Source organism: Camponotus floridanus, unplaced genomic scaffold (assembly GCF_003227725.1).
Source record: "Camponotus floridanus strain SB8 unplaced genomic scaffold, Cflo_v7.5 scaffold39, whole genome shotgun sequence".
Classification (NCBI taxonomy): domain Eukaryota; kingdom Metazoa; phylum Arthropoda; class Insecta; order Hymenoptera; family Formicidae; genus Camponotus; species Camponotus floridanus.
In genome coordinates, this window is record NW_020229536.1 from 613,710 (window position 1) to 636,719 (window position 23,010).

Below are 23,010 nucleotides of genomic sequence, written 5' to 3' on the forward strand. Positions count from 1 at the left end.
AAGTGGTCCAAGAATGTCATTAACTAAATATCCAAAAAATTTCCCGTTAATTAATTCCGAAGGATTATAAATTTTGACAGTTGTTTCGTTGAAGTACTTGGAATTAGTGTCGCAGTTTGACGCAGTACGTTTTTCCATTTCGTCATCCTTCCGGCGAAATATGTTAGATCGATACTCGATCCTGAAAGTAAATGCACTTTTCCCATTCTGCCTCGAGAGAAGAATGCGGCTGGCGTCACGCGTGGGTAATCGACGCTTTTGTAAGCTTTTATGAATGCCCGCAGCCTGGCAACGAGGTTGCGATTCCGAGTAAATCGTCATTGCCATACTCACGCGATAGCGCCACGATTCATTAATATCAACGATCGCGGTTGTTAATTAACTAAGCTAATTTCTCGACGAAAATAGTAATATGATGAAATAAACAAATAAACGTTAACGATATCGTTCCTGGAAGTAAATTAAAAAATACTTAATATTGATCAAATGTTTATATTTATAGAGAAAAGTAATTTTTATATATAAGTGATACCTCATTAGAGTTAATTAACATTCTACTTTTGTAATATTTTCCTTATCATTTTTTATCTTGTTCAAATTATTTTTAATATATCGTATAAGAAAAAAATAAGAAAAATACTATAATTATATTAATTATATCAATTCTAGTAATTAATCGAAATCATTAAATTAAGAAAATTTTAGGATATTCCGCATTTTGTTTTGTTGAAAAATTACATTAGCAACGCAGAATTTAGTCAGAAAAGTGATTAAAATAAATGGAAAAACAGTATTATTATTTAAAATAGTTACATGCCATTCATACGACTACGTTAAGAGTGTATGCATATCCGTTCGCATTAAAAACATATAAAAAATAGTAAGTAAATGACAGTATTATTCTAATAATTGGCATTCATGGAAAATATTTATAATACCGCAAAAACATTGTGATTAATTCTGGGAGATTATAAATTAAAAAACTTATCGGCTCTGTCATGTAAAACTATATTATAAACGAATTATATCAATCGACCGTCATATTTCATCGATAAACCGTGATTTTTGACGAAATGAAAACGGAGAATATTGTATGACTTTGCTACAAACTTCAAGTTTGCGTAAATACGCGAAGAACTGGCGTTATCAGCAACTGAAACACATGATATAGGTAGTAGATAAACGGTGACTGATAAAATTAATATCTACCTATACCCGCGCGAAATGCTACGCTACGAGTAGTTATTATACTTGTTCCTCCATTATATGCAATAACTCGCGAAATTGCTTTCCGCGCAGGATTTGAAAAATTAAGGACGTAGAGGAGAAGAAATCAATATTCTATAATTTCTTTCCTCGTTCGAGCATATCGCCTCGCGCCCACAATCGATATCGATTGAAGAAGAGATATCGTTAAAGTTGCAGAGATATTGAAAGATTAAAATTCTTCAATTCTTGTTCTAAAAATTCTCCGTCGATATCGATCGTCGTTACTTGTCGCAATAAATATAGTCACGTGAAATAGATGCATGAAATAACATTGAACTGCTACTATAAATACAACCTGAGAATACGACCACAGACTTCACATTTGACGAGATCTCAAGGCTATCGATCGATCAACGCGTAGGATCTTTGCGTTACTCTCGATAGGAGAAAAAAGGTGACAGCTACTAATTTTATTCACCTTTATAATTATGTTAAGTGATCGATCGACGCAACGGAAAGGGAAAGAGACGGACGATCGTATGAAATTAAAACGATAGAGCGAAATATATTGCGCGTAATATTTGCTATCATTGAATGTGAAAATTGAATAATAAAATTTGAAATCAAAATTTACTATTAAGAATGATAAAATTCATTGAAATTAAAATAGATTTGCCTCAGAAATAACACGAAATGAGGTTTCATTCTTTTCGAATTCCGAATAAATTTAAATTTTATTCAATTTGTCAAAATACTCAATGAGAGGCCAGCGCGAGAAAATGATGACTCTTCAAATTCTCGTTATATCATCAAATTATCGAGAAATCTAATATCTCGTGTACAATAGCAGGGTACCCCATAGGAAGACATTCTCTCGAGTGTCGCCGAAAGACACAGTTACCTACGCGAAATAAAAGAATGTCTCGTGGGAGGCGAACGGACGATTCTGTCACCGATGAAGGTCGCGAACGGGCGGGGAATAATTATTCGTCGCGTCGTGTCGCGCTAGTTTGAGGTTATGGCCGCGTACCAACGCGAGTCGAGCAACGGACGAGGGGCCATCTCGGAAGGAGGGAGCCGCGATAGCGCCACGGCGCTACTTTCACGGAGCGAGAGCGAAATTCCCCGGCGGCGACGCCTCGTCGCCGATTATCGCGACGGCGATCGATCGAGATCGGGAAAACCGCCTCGACGAACACCGTACGCTCGAACGAGATATCGAGAGGAATCGATCCCACGTCGCGCGCCCCGAGAGCTCCGACTACTACGCGTCAATGCGGAGATGTGGAACGAGACGGCTCTGCGACGCAGTACACGATGCCGCAGAGATCGATAGGCCGGCTCCTCGCTCGCGCATTCCCGCGAGAGCGATGATAAGGCACGAGCGAACGATCGAGAAACGGCAGCGACCGTCGGTGACGAGTCGGTCACACAGGAAGTGCGTGGAAGTGGCCCCGACCGACCTGCGCGTTATAGCGTGCGGTTGAGAGGGAGCAAGACGGAGACACGTACACACACACACACATATACACACACACACACGTAATACACGCACGCATAGGCAGATATGGAGGGGAAAGAGAAAAGCACATGAAAAGTACGACGTAGAACCGTAATGCTTGCACTTACCTATGCTTTATAGTCCTTTGTACAATAAATAGTGAAGTAAAGCACACGATCCGCGTGGATCCGTGTACCGGCTAAAACGGGCCAACGCGCGGAGGATCGGGCCGAGAAAAGAACTTGAACGCCGCGACGACGACGGCGACTGCGATATCCGCGCGAGCGCGAGACAGACGTGCGAGAGAGAGAAAGAGAGAGAGAAAGAGAGAAGGAATGGAACGCGAGCGAAAACTACGACGCCGGTCCCCTTTATTCCTCGGTCACACTCGCGATTACGATACCACACATCCCTCGGCGACCACTCCTGCGCAACGACTGAGCCGGCAACGCCGCCCGCGGTGGGAAACTCGGTTCGCCTCGTGCCGGGGCTCGGCCGCGCTCGGTCGCGCTCGGCAGTGTTCGGTCGCCCTCGGCCGCGCTCGGTCGCTCTCGGCCACGTCCGCCGCGCCTCGTGCCCGAGCCGAAGTATTGATCGGCTCGCGGCCCCGGCATGGCCGACGAGGCTGGGTGGGGCAGCGGCGCGGTGTCCCGGGGACCGACGTGCCGCGGCGCACCACGCGACGACGACGATGTCGTCGTGACGACTCTCGCGTCTTTTTCCTTCCTTTTTCTCCCCTCTCCGTTTCCCGTCCCGCTCCCACTATTCGCTCGCTCTTTCGATCGTTCGACTCGCTGTCTCGCTTACTCCTTGCTCGCCTCGAAACTGCCTATCTGATTCGTCCGTCTCTCTCGCAAACTTCCTTCGTCGTCGCAACTATTCATCTTCTCTATCTCGCGCTTCGTTTCTCTCTCTCTCTCTCATTCTCTTTCTCGCTCGCTCGCTCTCGCATGCGCGCGTGTTAAACGTCTGTAATGTCTGTCATGGGTGTCTCCGTCAATCGTGGCTGCCTATATTCTCCGTCTACCTTCCTGCCCTACTACTTCGACTCGTCTCGAGTCCCGCGTAATTTCATGCGAAAATTAACCTGCAAGAAGCACTCGCTTTTTTGCTCGTTTCTCTTGGCGCCGTTCTTCTTGTTCCCAATGACTTTCCGCGCAAAACCGCGGCTAATGATTGCAACGGCGTCACAATTGTCTTAAGAAATTATCAATTTTCCGAGACTAAATTGTATATAATGGCAGTCTTTTTTATTAATTTTTTGGAAAATATGCAATTGAAAATGTATGATGAGAAAGATGATTTCGCGATCTAAATTATCCATGACACGAGCAGATCCATGACGCATACAAGAGTGCGGGGCACGGCATGGTCGTAAGTTATGCAGGGTGCTCGAGATATAGCACAGGCGAAGAAGACATTTTTCTATTTGAGGAGCGAAGGAACGCTCGGTCGGCGTCTAAAATAAATGCTAGTTGGGTGGGTCTGAGAGATCACCAAATTAACATAAAAGCCCTTTCGTTCTTCTCGCGATCGTTGAACCGTGTCTCTTTTTTTCCACGATAATTCAAATCCCACGCGACAGGATTTTTCGTCGACGTCAACCGACTGGTAAAAAAAGCAGGATATTAAGAATATTAAAAAAAAACAAGATAATTAAGAATATCGTTTTTGTGATATGACAAAGAATATGTGAACAAATAAATGTGCGTCTTTGATTTAATCGACGTACATTAATATTTGTTAAGCACGTGTGAATGAAAGTATTTAATCTGCAGACAATGATTCACATGACGTCCATGTCCAGATACGTCCATAAATATTATGATTCACGAACACATTAAGTCAAGAAATCGAAATATCTATAAGTCCAAGGATACGAGATAAATTTGAAATTGAAATTGAATTTATGAAATTAAGATTCTATAAAAACGTCAGAGTGAAACCCGATACTCATTCATTTGGCCTCGTACCTTAGTGTTAAATATACAGCTTTTCAACTTTGATCTGTCTCCGATTACGAAAACAATGTTAACATCGTTAATATCAGCTGAGAAGATCCACCTAGTACACTTGAAATACACTCGAACTCAAGTGTGCTTAAGCATGGAATACGAAAATGTGAATCTATCCCACGTATCATCGGTCGGATGAATTTATCGATCTAACGATGGTTCCCCGCGTGAAAAATCGAACGTGAGAAACAGGCACATACATTTCGGTCGCGCGAGCAACGATCCCGACATAGTCGCGAATCGCGCTCGAATTTCGCGTTCACCCTCGCGAAGATTTAAATGGGGCGTAGTATGGCGTTTATTCAGCCCAACGCCCGAATAAACACGGGATGGCATGCGACGCAAATGAATCGCCCGCAAGTGTACGCGGTAACGTTGTTTCTCGCCCGTTTCGGGACATCGGATATACATTAGTGACAAATTCTTTCTCCGATAAACCGCGCAAACGACAAACATTTTTCGCCGATCTTCGAATTTCACCTCTGTCCGCGAAACGAATCCAACGTCGAATAATTCCAGGTCGCGAACGTGTCTACTCGCGGATTTGCATTATTCACTCCTTGAATATCTTCGAAAATTAGACCGTGTGCGAATCACATTCTCCTTCGTGTCGTAATTAACTGGCGAATATAATGTATTTCGTATCTCACAACTTCCGTCGACTCGTTTCACGGGATCCTCAATGTTCAACGTGTTCACATAACTTTCATTTATTTTATATCTATTATTTTAATATTTATTTTTTATACAATAAATAACTGTGTAACGTGATCGATCACTTGACATCGACACTTGACTCGTATTGCCGTCAATTTATATGTTTAATTTATATGTTTAATATATTATTTTTAGTATATTATATTTATTTTTATATTATTTTTATATTATATTATTTTTATATTATATTTAGTATATTATATTTAATATATTATTTTAATATATTATTAGTTTATATGTTTTTAATTTATATGTTTAATATTTTCGAATCTGACATTTCTAATAATTTCATTTATTACATTATGTATAATCATATTTTTCACTTTTCCGTTATATCTAATTTCACGAATATTTTGCCATTTCTTCTCTTTTTATAGTTAATATTATTATTTATGGCGTACAATTTTTTGTTATTATTACTTACAATTCACAAAGTTTGCTGTTAAGTGCGTCTTATAATTTCCTATTTAGAGGTAATGACATTTTAGAATATATTGCTTTTATCGTTGCTTTGTGTCTAGAAATTCTGTTTTGTAATTCTCGCCTCTATATTTAGTGAAACGAACGCGTTGGATGCGGCCGCAAGCCGTATATTTACACCGAAAAGATATTCGCGCTTCCAAAATATAATTTATCAATTTCTTCTCGAAATATTGCATATCGCACGCGTGCGAACGTCTAGTTAAATAACGGTTTTATTTATTGACATGCGAACATATCGCGTTCATCCATAAATTTATATCAACATTCTCTGATTTCGTGTAACAATTTATTTGCGCATCCTCTGACATATGAACAAATCGTTAATTAAAACTTTATAGCCTCAGTTTGTAACTTTGCTCGATAATTATTTAAGCAACGATGTTTAAGCGTATCGACAAGTTTCGAAAATTTCCATATAAATGCACAAGTAAATCCTGCTTATTTAAACAAGACGTTTATTAATAATAATCCTTTTAATTCCTTTCAATTTGTAATCTTCTTAACGTAATGTAGCAATAGTTTTTTATAATCCGTCAATAATGAAAAATAAGGTAAAAGCCGAGAAGTATAACTTTCTTATATAACTTTATAGAAGAGACGCAAATTAGATAGCTGTAGCGACTTCAATTGATATTTGTAGAAAATATCTCGTTATTGCAAATGGCAAAGTGGACGTACAAAGCGTAATTTTTAATTATAGAAATTCATCGACACGACGCTGATTGTGCCGATTTCGATATGTCAAGCGCTATTATTGCTAAAACGACGGCACGAGGACTCGTTGCTGAAAAACCGGGGTGCATCTGAACGACACGCAATGTCGGAGAGCGAGAAATGTGAACGAGAGCACTTTTACCCCCCCCCCCCTCTCCCTTCCTGCCACCCTCCTTTTCCTTTCTGGGGAACACGCCAGCTTCGAATACCAGTTCCGTATCGAATGAATAACTGAAACAATGCGGAGCGAAAGCGACGCGCAATACCGTGGCGCTCTCGTATATAACATCGATCGTAAAATTACAATTGGATTAAAGTCGGCGTCACGTCAAAGCTAAGGGTCCGATTCGACGGATCGATTCTAAAGAAAAAAATCACCTGTCATTCCGCGAACGTTTTTCGATCTCGAAATGCTCTCAAATAACTGTATCTTGATCAATAAAGGCGATAAAAGAACACGAGTCACCTGTCTATAAATTTTTCCTCGAAGACAATTCCACGTCAATTTCTACGAGACATACATCAGTCCTAGATACTGTCATAAAATATGGGTGCTAAGGTCAACGTGCTTATTTTGTCGAGGAAATTCTACACGTTCGGGGCGCTTCGAGTAAAGTATTTTTCAATATTTAATTTCGAATCTCTACACGTGAAACATAATTTCACCGTGAGCGAAAAAGACAATTGGGATCCCCGCGGATATTTCACTTTTGCTCTACGAGCGGTCAACCGGCTATTTTTAAAGGATCCCATCGTAGCCATCAGTGATCATAATGCAAGACGTCTCGCATGCGAGAACAATTTGACTCCGCGCGATGACAGAGTCATCGGGGCTTGAAGCAAAAAAAGGCTAATGAGGGACGATGGAGGGAGCGAATGAGGCGAAAGCGAGGGAAACGCGGGGTGAGGGGCGGAAAGGCAGGGAAACAAGGGAAAACACGATGGGGTGAAGGATGGCGAGACGCAGATACGCGAGGTCGCGAGGGAAGCGGCAAAAGACGAAGGGTAGGGAACGAGGAGTCGGCAAGATGCGCGGGGGAAAGGGATGAGTGGCGGTCGGAGGTTGCCGAGGTTGAAATGAAATATTGATCTGCGGAGGCGCGCGCAACCCCTGCAGCCGACCCGCCCTTGTGTCCACCATTTTCCGTCGATATACCTCGCCGTTGTGAACGCAGCCGAAATTTATGCCGATTTCACGAGAGCATCGATAACTTTCTCGCTCTCTCGTTTTCGGTCGATTCTTCGCGCTAATCGTTAATGGTAATTAAAACGGCAAAAAGACGAAGATAAATCGAGAGGGCGATAATAAATTTGCGATTCAAAAAAATGTAGATTAAGTATAAAATATTTTGCGCAATTTGTCGATTACAGCGCGCATATTTGTTTGTGGAATTCTAAATCGGTTTTGAAATCTTATAATATAAACGCATGATAAGTAATCGTTGATTTAATTGCAATTGATTTCCATACGTTTTGATTTAATTGCCATTAGTTTCCATTTAATTTTAATTAATCCTCTGCTTTCTCAATTATTCTATCCATTTATCAAGAAGTTAGTATTAATTGCATAGCTTGAAAAATTTTCCGCACAATGATAAATCGACTCTTACAAAATTATACGACACTGCAGATGCGCACTCAACTTTCTGCACGCGCGCCTTTAATATGCAACAAATAAAAATCTCAAGTTAAAGGTCAAACGAAAATACGCCTAATAAAAAGTGAAATAGAAATCTACAAAGAACGAGATACAATCGATTTTTTACGACAAAAAGGAAAAGGATACGCGACTGCGAATTCCTGCGACGCCCATGCACACAATTTTGCACAGCAATTAATGGCAATTTTTGCCAGAACGATTGTTATTTTGACGAATATATCTCGATTCAATGTCGATATGACGGGAAAAATGCACGAGCGAGCAATTCAAAATGAAAATCCCTGTCAAATGTGTCTATAACGATGTGCGATGCATGCAGGTGAACCGAAAGTTAAACACATTTTGATGAATTGAACGACAGAAATTATTGACTCTTTCGAATCTTACGCTAAATCTTGGATTTGTACTTACAATTCTTTAATACGCCATTTCCTTCGCGAATTTATGACATGAATAAATAAAATTCTCGCAGATTTGAGCGCTTATCTCAAACATGAAATTTCACGAAATCTCGGAAATCACGAGTTTCTTTGTTGTTGAACGCAATATAAATTCGTAGGATACTCTGGAGATCAAAGACAAATCCTCACGTTCAAAGACTCGTTTATATCGCCCGTTTCCGCGTGCAGACGTATCAATATCGGACGATAAATCTCCGGATGAGTATACCCAGTGAGGGGAAAAAAGCCAGGGTGACCTACCTGAAAAAGCTGTCTGGAAAAAGTGTATACGCGCGCGCCCGCGCGCGTATGTAACCTGTATGTAACGCGTTCGTAGCCGAGAGAAACTTGCGAAGATATGCGGCATGTCGGCTAACGAAAATCGATAAAGGGTGGTTTTACGAACCAATTTCTGCGGCAGTGTCTCCTTTGACGACGTCGATGAAGGTTGTGATGATGGTAATGGTAGACTTACCTGTAAAAGAAATAAAAAGAAGGATGAGTTTGAGCATAAATCAAGACTGACGCAGCGTTCGCGCGAGATTTCCACCTCGATCCATCATCATATAATCTCTCTATTGTAGCGCAATAATATTCCTTTAGGTTGGACGCCAATAGTTGAACATTTATTCATAGTAAAAAAAGGAATTTTACGCAATAGTTACGCTAGTTTTATCCATTACTCGCGTTTATCAAGTTATTTTCAATTATTAAAAGACGCACTTGCTAAGATTGATGTAAAACAAAGTGTTTTTGCGCGCGTAAAGCGTTTGAAAAACATTCTTGAGAACACAAAGCTTTACATCTACGTGAATTGGTATTTTAACGAATGTTTGAAGCGATTCGTGTATTTTATCCGATATTTAATGAAAATTCTCAATCGGTCGATCGGTGTGAGAGAGCCTTTAACGTTCCACTCGGAATACAGTGTACACACTAGGTTAGTAACAAATAGATCAATATTGGCTCGCGGTTTGCGTGTGACGCATATGAACTCATTTCCGCTGGGCTATCATCAATCGCGGAATATTTTCGAAGGATGTACGTTGTTCAACTGGTCGAAAATGAACATTAAAATCCATCCATTAGCAAAAGCTTCAAAGAATTTTCAATGAATTTTTTTTCGCATTTAGTCTTATAAACTTTTAAATTCACAGATCAAAGAGAATCTTTGAATCTTTGATAGCGTCGCCAGAAATGCATAGATCTTTCTCTCTTAAACTGAAAATGTCACTCATAAAAGTGATAACAGATTTCACCGAAAATTAATAAATATTTTATTGATTTTCAGTGAAAAGCACTTTATTAAAAAATTTGTATATATTTGCAGATTTTTATTTATTTTAAATTGCTATTTTTGGAGTGAGAACTCTATACATGTATCTCTGAAATAAAACACGTGTAATATTGAAATCCAGAATTATATACATATCATATACTTTTTTTTATTTTTAAAATGTGACGAGTTAAAGAACTGACTTTTCAAACTCAAAATCAAATACTTCTTCTTTAACACAATATAATATTGCTATTTTATCCTGCACATATAAAAAATATCATAATGTATATAAGAAGCATTTAAATATCATTGAATGCAACTGTCATTAACCAATTCTTTCAATGAAATTTCATTATTCCAGTTTAAGAGAATCTCGATTTGCAGAGATGCAAAGACAATTTTCAGTCTTCACAGAGAAAAATGTATACTGTATTCATGTAAATATTATTTCTTTTAAGTATATCATAAGTTTGTATATCCGCAAATATATCATACGTTTATCACAAGCATTAAATTTAATTGAATATATTTTAAATTTTAGTAAGTACAGTATTTTAGTCAAGAATATTAAATTAAAACAAAAATTTGATTTGCTTACTACATAGAATTGACGTAAAGTAAGTTTGATTTTTCTTTGATACAACTTTATAAATATTCTTGAAGAAAAAAATATATTCTTCTTTTGAATACATGATAATTTCCAAGACTTGTGATGAGTATATTTTAAGACTATTATCAAGAATATATATTCTTTGTTGAGAAGAAAACCGTTACTTAAAGAAAGAAAAATAAACTGAGTAATCGCTTTTCTTGGCAGTAGAATGATATTTTCCTCTGTGTTGTAACACTACACAGAGAAAAATGTATACTGTATTCAAGTAAATATTATTTATTTTAAGTATATCATAAGTTTGAATATCCGCAAATATATCATAAGTGTACCACAAGCATTAAATTTAATTGGATATATTCTGAATTTTAGTAAGTGCAGTATTTTAATCAAGAATATTAAATTAAAATAAAAATTTGGTTTCCTTACTACAAGAGTTGACGTAAAGTAAGTTTCATTTTTCTTTGATACAACTTTACAACAATATTCTTGAAGAAAAAAATATATTCTTCTTTTGAATACATGATAATTTCCAAGACTTGTGATGAGTATATTTTAAGACTATTATCAAGAATATATTCTTAGTTGAAGAAAACTATTACTTGAAAAAAGAAAAATAAACTGAGTAATCGCTTTTCTTGGCAGTAGAATAATAATATATACAACATTTTTAATATAAATAATATTTTTCTCTGTGTACGTTCTAAGTAAAACACTTACTTTGCCAATTTTGGAACTACTTAACAAAATTACAAACTTTTACGGGCTCACATCTCGATGTAATTGCTGATTCTCGTTTGATCGTCGCACGTGTCTCGATTGAGCGCGCGCGATCGTGGCCCTCGGAACGAGATCGATACACAGTAGCAGTAAACAGGACGCGCGTCGACCGTATGCGCGATCCTGTTTTTCCCTTTTCCCCCTTTCTATCGACGACCCGTCGACCGCAGATAAGCCGCGCGTGTTTGTTTTTAATTGGCAAGCGACCGCGAATCGGTAGGCGGACTCGCGCCGAAGAGCAGGATGAATGCGCTTCTCTCGCAAAGCCTCGATCCGAAACCGCTTCGTTGCGCGCGCGCCGCAAATCGACAACGATGTTTGCGATGTGTTTTGTTGCTTCAACGTGCGACACTGACCTTGCCCACCCTAGACCGGAATTCATTCGTCTGCGGAATTATTCGGGCGAGTAATCAAGCGTACGTCTCGATAACCCTCGCGATTTAAATTTTACCATTGTCGCGTAGAAAAATCGACGTCATATCCGTTATAGTTTCCGTGATTCGTTCTTGCTCGTTTCGTTTATTAACAGAATTCTATCTCCCGCACCTTTTCTCGAGCGCCGATGTATGAACGCTCGTATAATGTGTCTATGCCAGATAACCTCGAGATTAAATCACGCAATTTTATTCTTCATTTCTAGTCGCGCACAATGACGTTGCTCTTGGCATAGTTGAATTTATGTCACGTTACCCGGAATATATAAGCAACGTCACCTCTTACGCGTTCTATTTTTCTCCTACTTCGACCGTGTTCTCACCCTTTTCGAAATGTCATATTCAGGATAAACTCTCTCGTCACAATAATATCGTCATAATACTATGTGAGTATCCATATCCAGAGAAAATTGATCATCCATCAACTTGTTTTCAAAATTAGAAAAAAACAAGTCGTTAATTAAATAATTACTTTGAAAGTTATTAAAAATTATGGTGCTGTATTTTTAATCAAATCGTTCTAGCAAACTAAAAAAGTGGCTAGAATCGATTGAATTTTATCCAGTGTTTTCAAAGATTAATTAGAAAAAATATAAAATTGAAATATAGAACATTGCAAACAAGTCTGTACATTCGTATACGACACACTGTAATTAAATTTCTCTAAAGATACTGGAGGATAACATGGTCTATTTATTCCAATCTACATATGTTAGGCGATAAAAATCCTGGCTTATAGGCGATTGACTTCGCCACTGGATGTAAATTACATTGATACGAAAGAATGATTTCTATTTATATACATTATTATCAATTTCAGTGCAAGTGTAAAAGATACAAGAAAAAAGGACAAATAAAATAATACATTCATATTTTAAAAAAATTAAAGCCAAAAAAAGATTAAAGATTAATTATTCTAATTAGAATAAGGAAAATTTAAGATAAAATATGATAGTCATGAAAAAAATAACAAGAAATGGAACGCATATCTGCATATTTTTCACGCGAAGACTCGAGTCTAAAATCGACACGAGCCATTTTAATCTCTAAAAGCGATTTCGCCGAATTTTAATCTCGAGAATGTATGACGAAGTATAGCCGGTTAAAAAGCTGAGAGGATAAAAACAACGGATCAGCCAGCCGTGCATCGGTTGGTGTATAACAACGAAAACGGCTGGTCGGAGACTTTAAAGCGACGTCGATCGATATATCGTTCGTCGAAAATACCAAAAAAGCGGCCAGAAAATGCGAACATTTCTCTCGCAACGATTCGACTGGCGAAAAACACGGCGTCGTCGCCAGCGGCGACGTCAGGTCGATTACGAGCAGCAGCAGCAGCAACAGCAATGGCAAACAGCAGCAGTTGCAATGTAAATCGATAATTGCAAATGTACTAAAACTGCACCGCAAGCGACCAAGCTATCGCGATCTTTGTGTGAAATGGAAAAACGCCGATTAATCGAAAGCTCGTTGACCTCTCCGAATCGTTTTTTTTACAGGGTATTTCGATAACAGTCGAATTCAACGATCTTCCTCTCATCGAAGAGCGAAATGATTCATGCTCGACAAGGGAATATTGAAATGTGTGAATAGTTTTTGAAATGTAATTCATGTGTAATTGATTGATAGAGAAAGAACACGTTTCAATTAATATATGTCTTCAAAAAAGAGAGAGAAACGCAAATAAAAATAATAAAATTACATTTTTCATTTAAACTCAGAGGTTGATTTCACTTGAATAGAATGTCAATGAATATTACAGCTCTTATATAATGCTAATTTCTTCTTTTACGTAGAATTTCTTTTAATTTTTTTAAGAGAAAAATTATAGCATCTATTAAGATTTTTTATGCTACACCTTTATTTCACGAGAATAATCTCACCTATAATTCTATCAACTGAATACACAAAAAAGCTGCCTCTAATAAAACAAGAAATGCTGTTACATATATCGATATGTGTCCTAACATTAATCCGACGATAATGCTTGATTTTGCCGAACTGAAATATACATAAATGCTTTTCAATATACGATGTTCTTTAATCGAACTGTAAATGACATTCGCTTTAAAACGAGCGAAAACCTAATTTTTTCACACTCGCGAGCTGCATATAATTATAACGTTCGCCGATATTTTATTTGTACCTGATTTAAGAATTTTTTCGTACAAAAGTATGTTATGCTTTCTCGAGGAGTCTAAAGCCTAAAGGCGTATTCGGGATTTTCCTCAACAATTCCGGTATTAAATGATCCAGATTGGGGTGACGTGAAATCTACTCGAAATCGTCGTCATTCGAGTGGACGAACGACCAGCCACAGGTGGCACGGTACGCGTATAAACAGCATTGTGTACGTGTACACACGCAGCCACTTTAGCCCAGGGGCTTTCATCGTGCAAACGAAGGTCGAAAACGAGATGAGAGTTAGCCTTCTCCTCTTTCTCCAGCCGACAAGCTACAATTAGTACGTGTGCATTTTAAACTTCCCTTTTTTTCTCTGCTATTTTCTCGTCAATCCAATACGATTCAGAGAAACGACATTAAGATTTTAATTCGGTTTCACTAGGAAGCGTTTACAGTTAATGAGAATTTGTGTGACAAATATATTATATATTAAAAAAATATATTAAAAATATTATATTATAAATAATTATAAAAATTATAAAAATATTATATTATAAATATATTATGTATTTATTATGTTTAAAAAATATATATATTAAAAAAGGAGATATGAATGTTTTTATCGCGAACCTATTTAATTTACATTTATATTATTAATAATTGTGGAAAAAATTAAATAATTTCAATTATTAAAAAGAAAAATCGCGTATGATGCAATCACAAAGTGAAATATCGCATGTTTTATGTTACTGTTCTTACAAATTAATGCGATATCGCTTCGTAATAAAGTCCGATTCAATAATCCGATTTATTATTAAACGAACCACGTGGAGAGAGAGTACTTTTTTTTATAACGTAATATTAAATATGCATTGTGTATGACTTGCTAAAGCACGTTTCTCTGATGTTATACTGCAAAATATTAAGAAGGAAAAATATTAAATTTCTATTATTTGAGAGAGAGAGAGAGAGAGACTTGCAAGACAGAATCTACTAACGTAACAGTAATATCCTACGAAGTCACTCGAATCCTAAATATCCTCGACGTCTCGACAGTTTCATACATATGCACACAAATACTGTCTCGAGTATGAGAAGAGACGCCAATACGCTCTCTCCGCGAACACAATGGGCGCCCATCGCACAATACTGAATATCCAAGCACGAGCTGTAATATCGTCGACGTTATCTGAAGCGATATCACCGCGTGAAACGCAATAACTACGGATACATAAACGTCGGATTTCGCCAGTTTTCCAAAGAGATAACGTTCGTTATCCGGATAAAACAAAAACAAATTTTGCACACATCTCTCTAAAAATAATGGATTATATACTCGATTGTTTATTACATTCATTACTATATTTTTCATTCATTTTTAATATTATTTTTAAAAATTTTAAGAAGTTAAATCTTTCATAAAGTCACCTATAAAAAAATATCTCATACTTTTATATTCTACTTTTTAATCTCTCAAAGGTCTCATAATTCTATCGAATCCTATAATTTGTAGCGGCAAAAGTGTTACGCTTTTTTTAGAATAGATGATAATACATTTTCCCTGGCAACTCGCATGAATCAGCAGTTATCTAATGTCGCGTAGAGCCCACTCTCTGCCATTCACAGTCGTCTCGTTTTTACTAGCGCTTCCGAGTTCCATTCAGACGGATCCACGCGCGGGGACCTAATCGAAAATACACGTGGAAAAAATTGCCACGAAATTCGTCAAAGATATTCTTTTATGTGCTTCAACAGATTCGTTCGTTCATTAAAGAATAGTAGAAGATATTGTGCGACGCGATACGTATACTCGAGTATTCTTAAAATATCCTCGAAATATATTTATTGTATATTCTATTGGAAACATTCCTTTATTCAGTTGTGACGTATCGTAAGAGATAGATTTTTTCTTATCTTAGATTAGAAATGTGTTTACATATTTTTCGTATCTTCCAATTTACGTGACATTCAAATGATAAAGACATTATCTGGAAAAACTATTGATAAAAGTTACTTTTTCCTCTGAAACATATGATCTAGTATCATGGATTTTTATGTGCAATATATTTGTTCACATATACAACAAATTGTATTTTCGTAATCATCGTATACTCGCCGGATCTCATATCTATTCATGTTTGAGAAGAATTAGGGTCGCGAAGAGGGATCAAACCGACGTATACAGGGTGTTTCTTAATAAGTGTGAAAAATTTTAGGTGATTCTTTGTTGAAAATTAAGGGAGGTTTTTCATGTAAACATATATTCCTCGTCCCCCTTCTAGAGTTACACTCCTCCAAAAATGGGGATAAAAATTAGGTTTTTATTTTTTTCTCAAATTTGAAACAAGTTAAAGAAATGAAATTAAGTGGGTATTTTCTACTAGTAAAAAGGTTATTTATTAATATTTCTTTCAGCCTCTAGCAAACTCCTATTTAATTTTTTATTACAACTTTTTAATGTTTATATGAAAAATAAATTCCCCTTTAATTTTCGACGAAGAATCATTTTCTAAAATTTTTCGTGCTTATTAAGAAACACCCCGTATATCCTGTCGAGTATCGGGTGCTACGTGAGATGGATACGACGTCGGATCGACTGCGAATGATCGCCAGGGACGGCGCGTCCCCTTCACATCGGCGGTGAGCCGACCGGAAAAAGAGGCTGCACGCGAGAGCCTTTACGTTACGCACGTGCACGCACATCGCCGCGACGGACACTCGGCGAAAGATAGTAATGCGTCACCCGACTTGGAATAGCGGCTGATGTCAAGCCGCGTCGCGTACTCGCGACTTTGCGCTCTGCACCTCACGCACGCACGGCACGCGCGTCTTCCAGGCGCGTAGCGTGAATCAAGAAACGGAGAGAAAAAGAGAAAGGGAGAGAGGAAGATTTATAGTCGCTCCTCGCTTTCCCTCCTCGTCTTTTATTCGCGAAAAATTGTCGTCATATTCGGTGACGCGCGAGCGATTTTCGAAGTCGTCTCGGAAAAGCTCGCGACATTTTGACGAAGAGATTTCTAGTATTCAACTCGCAATTGGTTGTAAATGGTGAATAATCAATTAACCGATTATATTGTACAGATTGGATGATTCATCTTATAAAGCTTGTTCAGAGCTAATTACGGATTGCTCCGCGTTCTCTCGCGACAATTCACTCCTTCGACGATTTTATTTCCGTACGCAGTTTCCGTGTATTTCTCAACATGAGTCATGCATGCGGTCGCTCTGCCGTCACGGACACGTCATTCGCGCGCGTTCGCGAATAACGCCCGCGAGCCATGTGGGCTTGCATGTTAAATTTTATTTCGGAATATAATGGAAAATTGCATTTTGTATAAAAAAGTCATAGCAAGATAAATCATGTTGAGAATAATTTTTAAATAAATCTTAAAATAATCGAAATATTTAATCCTAAAAATATTATTTTACTTAAATTAAACTTTTATCTTAAAAAATGATAAAAAGTCGGTTGAAATCAATATTTTTTTTTACAGAAATCTTTATAAATTTGCTTTCTAAATCTTTCTTTAAATATAAAATAATGCAATATAAAAGATACATGGAATAACAAGGAACATGTTGAAATAAAGCATCGTCAAGAATCGCGAGATTGATTGATGCGCAACAAAATTTACCGCGTAATCAAACATATCGATCTTCGAATTACACAAGGGAAAACATAAATCGGCTACGTAGCCATGCAATCGGATTATACGCCTTCTAATTTACATCGCGCGACTAGTTTGCCATTCCCTAAGCACTCGATCCTAATCCGTTTTCCCCAGACTACTAATTAACGAGAGATGATGAGTCGCGATACGGTGCTCGTGCGAGTAACGATCCACAATGCAACCTTGACACACCGTGTATTGGTCCTCTCAAGCAAGCTCGGGTGGAATTCTTAAAAATCTTCAGGCTTTATTAAATTCGATAAAAAGTATATATTATCAATCTCTCTAATAAAATCCAATTTTTTCACCGGTTAAAAAATTATATATTCTAATATTCTTTACATTGGAAACATTGCACTAAAGTTGAAAACAAATTTAAAATAAAAAGTTTTTATTTTAAAAGATATTTTTCCTTCTCTCTCGTTTTAATTGTAACTTTTTTTTGTAGAGCGCAAAATCGTGCCATTTAATCTGTATATATCACAATCACGAAAGAAGAGAATGCTTCCGGAAATGCAGCCAGAATGGGGAATGTCAACTATGTAGTACCGGCTAATTATCTCGGTAAATTCACTTAGAACGAATACCGGACGTTAAAAGCGTTTCTTAAAAGCGAGCTGAGAGATCCTTCTCGCAACCACTTTTGCAGTACAACCCCCCGGAGGGTTCGCCGACGAGACCCGCCAAAGGGGGTTGTGCAATCATCCAGCTGGGCTTGAGTAAGGGCTCGCAAGAGTGTTTGTTTACGCGCATTTTGCACGCGCCAGCTGAGAAAGAGAAAGACCATCCAAGAATTTTTCCATGAGGGAGAAACAAAAGTTATAGATCTTTCATATACTTGACATTTTCTAAAAATTATTAAATGATAAAGTACTTATAAATAACAAAGTCTCTCTTTGTGCTTACAATTTTTTCTAATTTTAAAACTCAAGATAGAATTTGCAAATTCTAAACTTCACAGGTCTAGGATTTCTTAAGTTTTGCATATAATAGATTCTAAATTTGATTCACAATTTTTGTGATTATTACAAATTCAAATTCATGGAATAATTTTTTTAATTTCTAACGCATATAAAAAATCCGAACAAGTTAATTACATTCATTTTACTTTTACATTCGAAAATTCTGTTGAGCAAATTTCTCGTTTTATTCTTGCTAGAGATACGTTCATATTAGTTCTTTACTTCCACATTATCGTAATAATGAAATCCCTTCCCTCCGGGCGAACGAACATAAAGTGCTCCCAAGGAGATAGTTGCGATTGGCCTTTGGGATCCGCCCTCTCTGACCATTTAATCCGGTGCTATTGACGAGAATCGATAGCTCGACGGTCCGCAACGAAAATGTCAATTTAATAGATTGCCCTTCCGCCGCAGACGTATTACGCAATCGGTTACGTGCCGATTGATGCCTCTCCTTAATCGTTGCTATTCACGCTATTACGTAATTTCTGTTATCACGTCCTTGCGCGCGCGAATGCACGGTTATTCAACGCGACTTTTTTTTATCTTTGGAGCAAGCCGCAGAATATTTATTAACCCATTCAGACCTGATTTTTTTCTGTAATGTAAAAAATTATTGAATTAATTTTTATTGATGCTAAGGGTTTAAAACGACGATATATATATATATATATATATTTTTTTTTTTTTTTTTTTCGAGATATATATTTTTTTTCCACCGAGAGATCGCAGGAAAACTAATTCTAAAAAATAACTTTCACATGATTTTAAACTTTCACATTTCACATGATTTTAAAGTTTTTGTGCATAATTGTGTACATAGGATCTGAATGGGTTAATTAAGACTCCAAATGTGACGGTATAATTCCGCAGTCATTAAGCATCGAATCCATACATATGTCAGAATAGCCGTGCACGTGCTCTGTGAAAATCCTTTTTACGTTAAAGCGGATTTCAGGATAATTTAAAGTCTCTTACGTATCAAACATACTCTTTGATGCTACAGATAATTCTTCAATTTTCCTCTATCGCGATACGCGTTTCACCGAAAGTCGATCGGATTCTAACGTTAAACACACACGAAATTTACATTTTTGCGAATTTTTGAAAGTGTCTTAATTAATTTATATTTGCAGGAAAGAATAATTAAAAGATAACTGTTTCAACATTAAAATTGTCAGAAAATAATCTAACAAAATTCTATTTCAACGATTGCTTTACGATATAGTTCATTACAGAATTTGTATGGCATAATTATATTGATAATAAAATTTGAGAAACATTATACCCATTATATCGACGATGTTAAATTTCTCAAGATGCTCGAGAGTTTATTTCCTTGTTACGCAATCTGTGCGTTAACTCGAACGAGTTTCCAACAGCTTAAAACGACAGGAACTCGGGAGCAAACTACGTCGCGCCCGAAACAATTTCGACGTCCGGGATCTAGTCTCGTCGGTGGCAAGAGACACACGTTAATGGCAGAGCTTGCTAGAAACGCGGGACTAATTGATGCGCGATAATTAACGTCGGTTTCGCGCAGATCGACGCGACACACGTCATGCAAATGAAACGTAACTCGCGAGATGCTAATTGCATCGCGATTGCCGCGAATAAACATCGAGTTTTTCAATCAAGCCTCGCGAACTTCAGTTTGATAAAACACAATTTAATTCGATCTTTAATCGATGTACCGATCTGTTCTCGCGCGAAAAAGATGTTCGCGATAACGACATTAATTATAATAAATAACGTCCTCGATTCGTTATTTCAGATGACACGTATATTAATCAAATGTACAGTCTTCGATATACAAGGTATTCTAAAAGTCCTGCAATTTTTCGTTAAATCACGAATATTGAAAAAGCTATTCTTTCAATAATTGTATAAAAAATATAGATTTTTAAATTACAAATTTTTTTCACAATTGTTCGCATCAAACGCGTTATTACCATGTTCGATGGAAGCCTGTTAACGTGGACCATGAATCAAATGCTATATTTCGGCTAAACGAATATGCGGACCGCGATGTGAACAGCGATGCATCGAATGAATACGACTTTCTTGAATAAGCCTGACGCGATTCCGATCACGGACGTCGCTTTCCAACGAGGAAATGAGCTCGCGTCAAGTTGAATTCCACCTGCAGATGGAATAATCATTACGGCAGAAACGCGATTTTCAGAGATCCATTAACGCGCGTTCTGCCAACCGTCGAATATTTTCACGAAGCGTAGTTAAAAATCTGATTGCCTCTTGTTGATTTTAATTGAATTCAATATTTTCCATGATAATAACGCACCTAACAAAACATTTTATGTAAATGTCAAATATGTAATTATTTGCTTTAATTAAAACAAACTTTTTACGTGATTGAGATTTTGCCTCGAAATTAGAAAACTTTTCGAATTATTACAATCTCGAATGTAATAAATATGATTAATGAAATGTTTCAACAATTTTACAGTTTTGTAACGTGAAAAAATATGCAATCTTTTTCTAATGCAAGATTTTTCGATAGTAATTGGTTGATATAACAGATCACATATATCTCTTAAAGAAGAGTGTGATTCGCGAATAAATCGTGTTTGTCTTTGCCCGACTAAAAGCAAATCGATTAAATCACGTCAGAGATTTTACTAGCGCTTTCGATAAAATTAGAAACATTATACGAAACATCCTCGTAGGTTTTGGCATGCATCGATTCTTGATTTTCAGTCAATAACTAGTTAATAACTAACGACGCTCGTGGGAATAATTGCAAATTATGTACAATAAACATACTAATTTTTTAAATCAAACGTATCGCGTAAAAAAACGATGTCTGAATAAAAATTAATAATATTAGTTTTTCACAAAATCCGCGAGATTAAATCGTTCGAAATTGAATAAATTTAATTACGAGCGGCGCGTAAACTACTGACACATTTGATCAGCTGCGAGATCGACAAGCGATGGAATTATAAGCTGACGCTGCATCGACGGACGAAATATATGATTTCGACAACGCTTTCATCCGACATCAAAGCTGAGTTGACGCATTATGTGAAATAGCCAGAGAGAGAGAAAGACAGAGAATATCTGAAATTGGCGCGGGATAAATCGATTATTCGGTCGATATGGATTCCGACAAGTAACTCTTGTTAAATCGAAAACTATTGAATATTGAACTCGATGGTTTACTAAAGTCCCGAGGCCGTTTATTAATTAAGGACACTTCAAAGTTAGCGGCACGCGATGCCTCTACAATGCCTAAATGATGGTAAATAATGTGTCAGAATAATCATTAACGTCAAATCATTTTAATTAAATTAATATTCCCATTACAGCGAGTGCAACGCAGCGACCACAGTAATTGCTGTAAGCAGTCCCGGGATACGTTGAAGCATCTGTATATGTGTGTCGCAAAATTGGATCGCATTAAACAAGCGCATATGTAATTGCATAATCAGCATACATTATTGCATGTCGATTTTGTGTAGATTAATGTATAACCAGATTAAATACTTGATATTTTTCACGTTAGTTTACAACTATTCTTGAAATAATTTCTTGAAAAAACTTTCCAATTCTTCTAGAAAAGATCTTTTTAGCCTTAATTTAAAAAATTTTCAATGATGCAAACTTTTCACTTAGATTTGCGAATTTTAGATCTCTATCTAGAGACTGTGTTAGACAGCAATTAACTCGGTTAGAAGCCACATATCGTATTTCCGAGAATGCGCTGATAAACGGAATTTCACCTGTATTTCGCAGCTGGTCGCATCTACTGCAAGATTGTACCACAAAATCGATATATCAATTAATCCGTGTCTCCCTTTTCACGGAACAACAATAATTTAATTAGCCAGCAGATGCTCAAATACACAACACAAATGCGCATCTTTGCAAATTTAGTGAAAAACACAGAGTGTCGTTCAAATTCTCTGACCAATTTGCAAATTTAAATTTAAATTTCTTTAGTAAAAATTGAAAGTGTCATCTCTTTCCACAATTTCTTAATTTTTTTAAATTTGAGTGCTAAATTCGCATTTTTTCACTTTGAACGAAAAAATTACCGACATTCTAATACTTTGAATTTTGACAACATATCTGTTATATAAACTGTCGAAAGTTTTTCTTTTCGACACCCTGTGCAAGTATCGCTTTCTCTCTCGCGTGTTTAGGTAGGTTACGATCGGTCAGTAAAGCCGTGGACGGATGAATGGCGACAGCCACGAGTGATCGCGAGAGTGTCGCGAGAGTGAGAAATGCGATGGCCTTCGGAACGTAAAAGAGGCCTTCGCTCGTTACGCAAATACATAGAACCGCGGAGGCAATCAAGAGAAGAGAGAAGGAGAAGGAGGAGGGTGTCGGCCTTGGCGAAAAGAGACTCGCGGACTGTTCGATGACTTAGAGGCAAAATGGGCGG

At 37.2% G+C, this 23,010-nt stretch overlaps 1 protein-coding gene across 4 annotated transcripts in view; it reads right to left on the bottom strand.

Moving 5' to 3' along the window:
* Positions 1-23,010, bottom strand: part of LOC105248031 (14-3-3 protein zeta) — a 46,937-nt gene that overhangs the window by 22,196 nt on the left and 1,731 nt on the right. For 2 of the 4 annotated variants that reach the window (XM_011252573.3, XM_011252572.3), the window contains exon 1: positions 19,888-19,906. The exons of 1 other annotated variant lie outside the window; for it this stretch is intronic. In XM_011252573.3, coding sequence (XP_011250875.1) covers positions 19,888-19,891 — 4 coding nt within the window. In that variant the 5' untranslated portion in view covers positions 19,892-19,906. Of the gene's footprint in view, positions 1-2,838; positions 3,170-19,887; positions 19,907-23,010 lie in introns of those variants that run through there. One more of the 4 variants, XM_011252575.3, reaches the window with a different exon arrangement.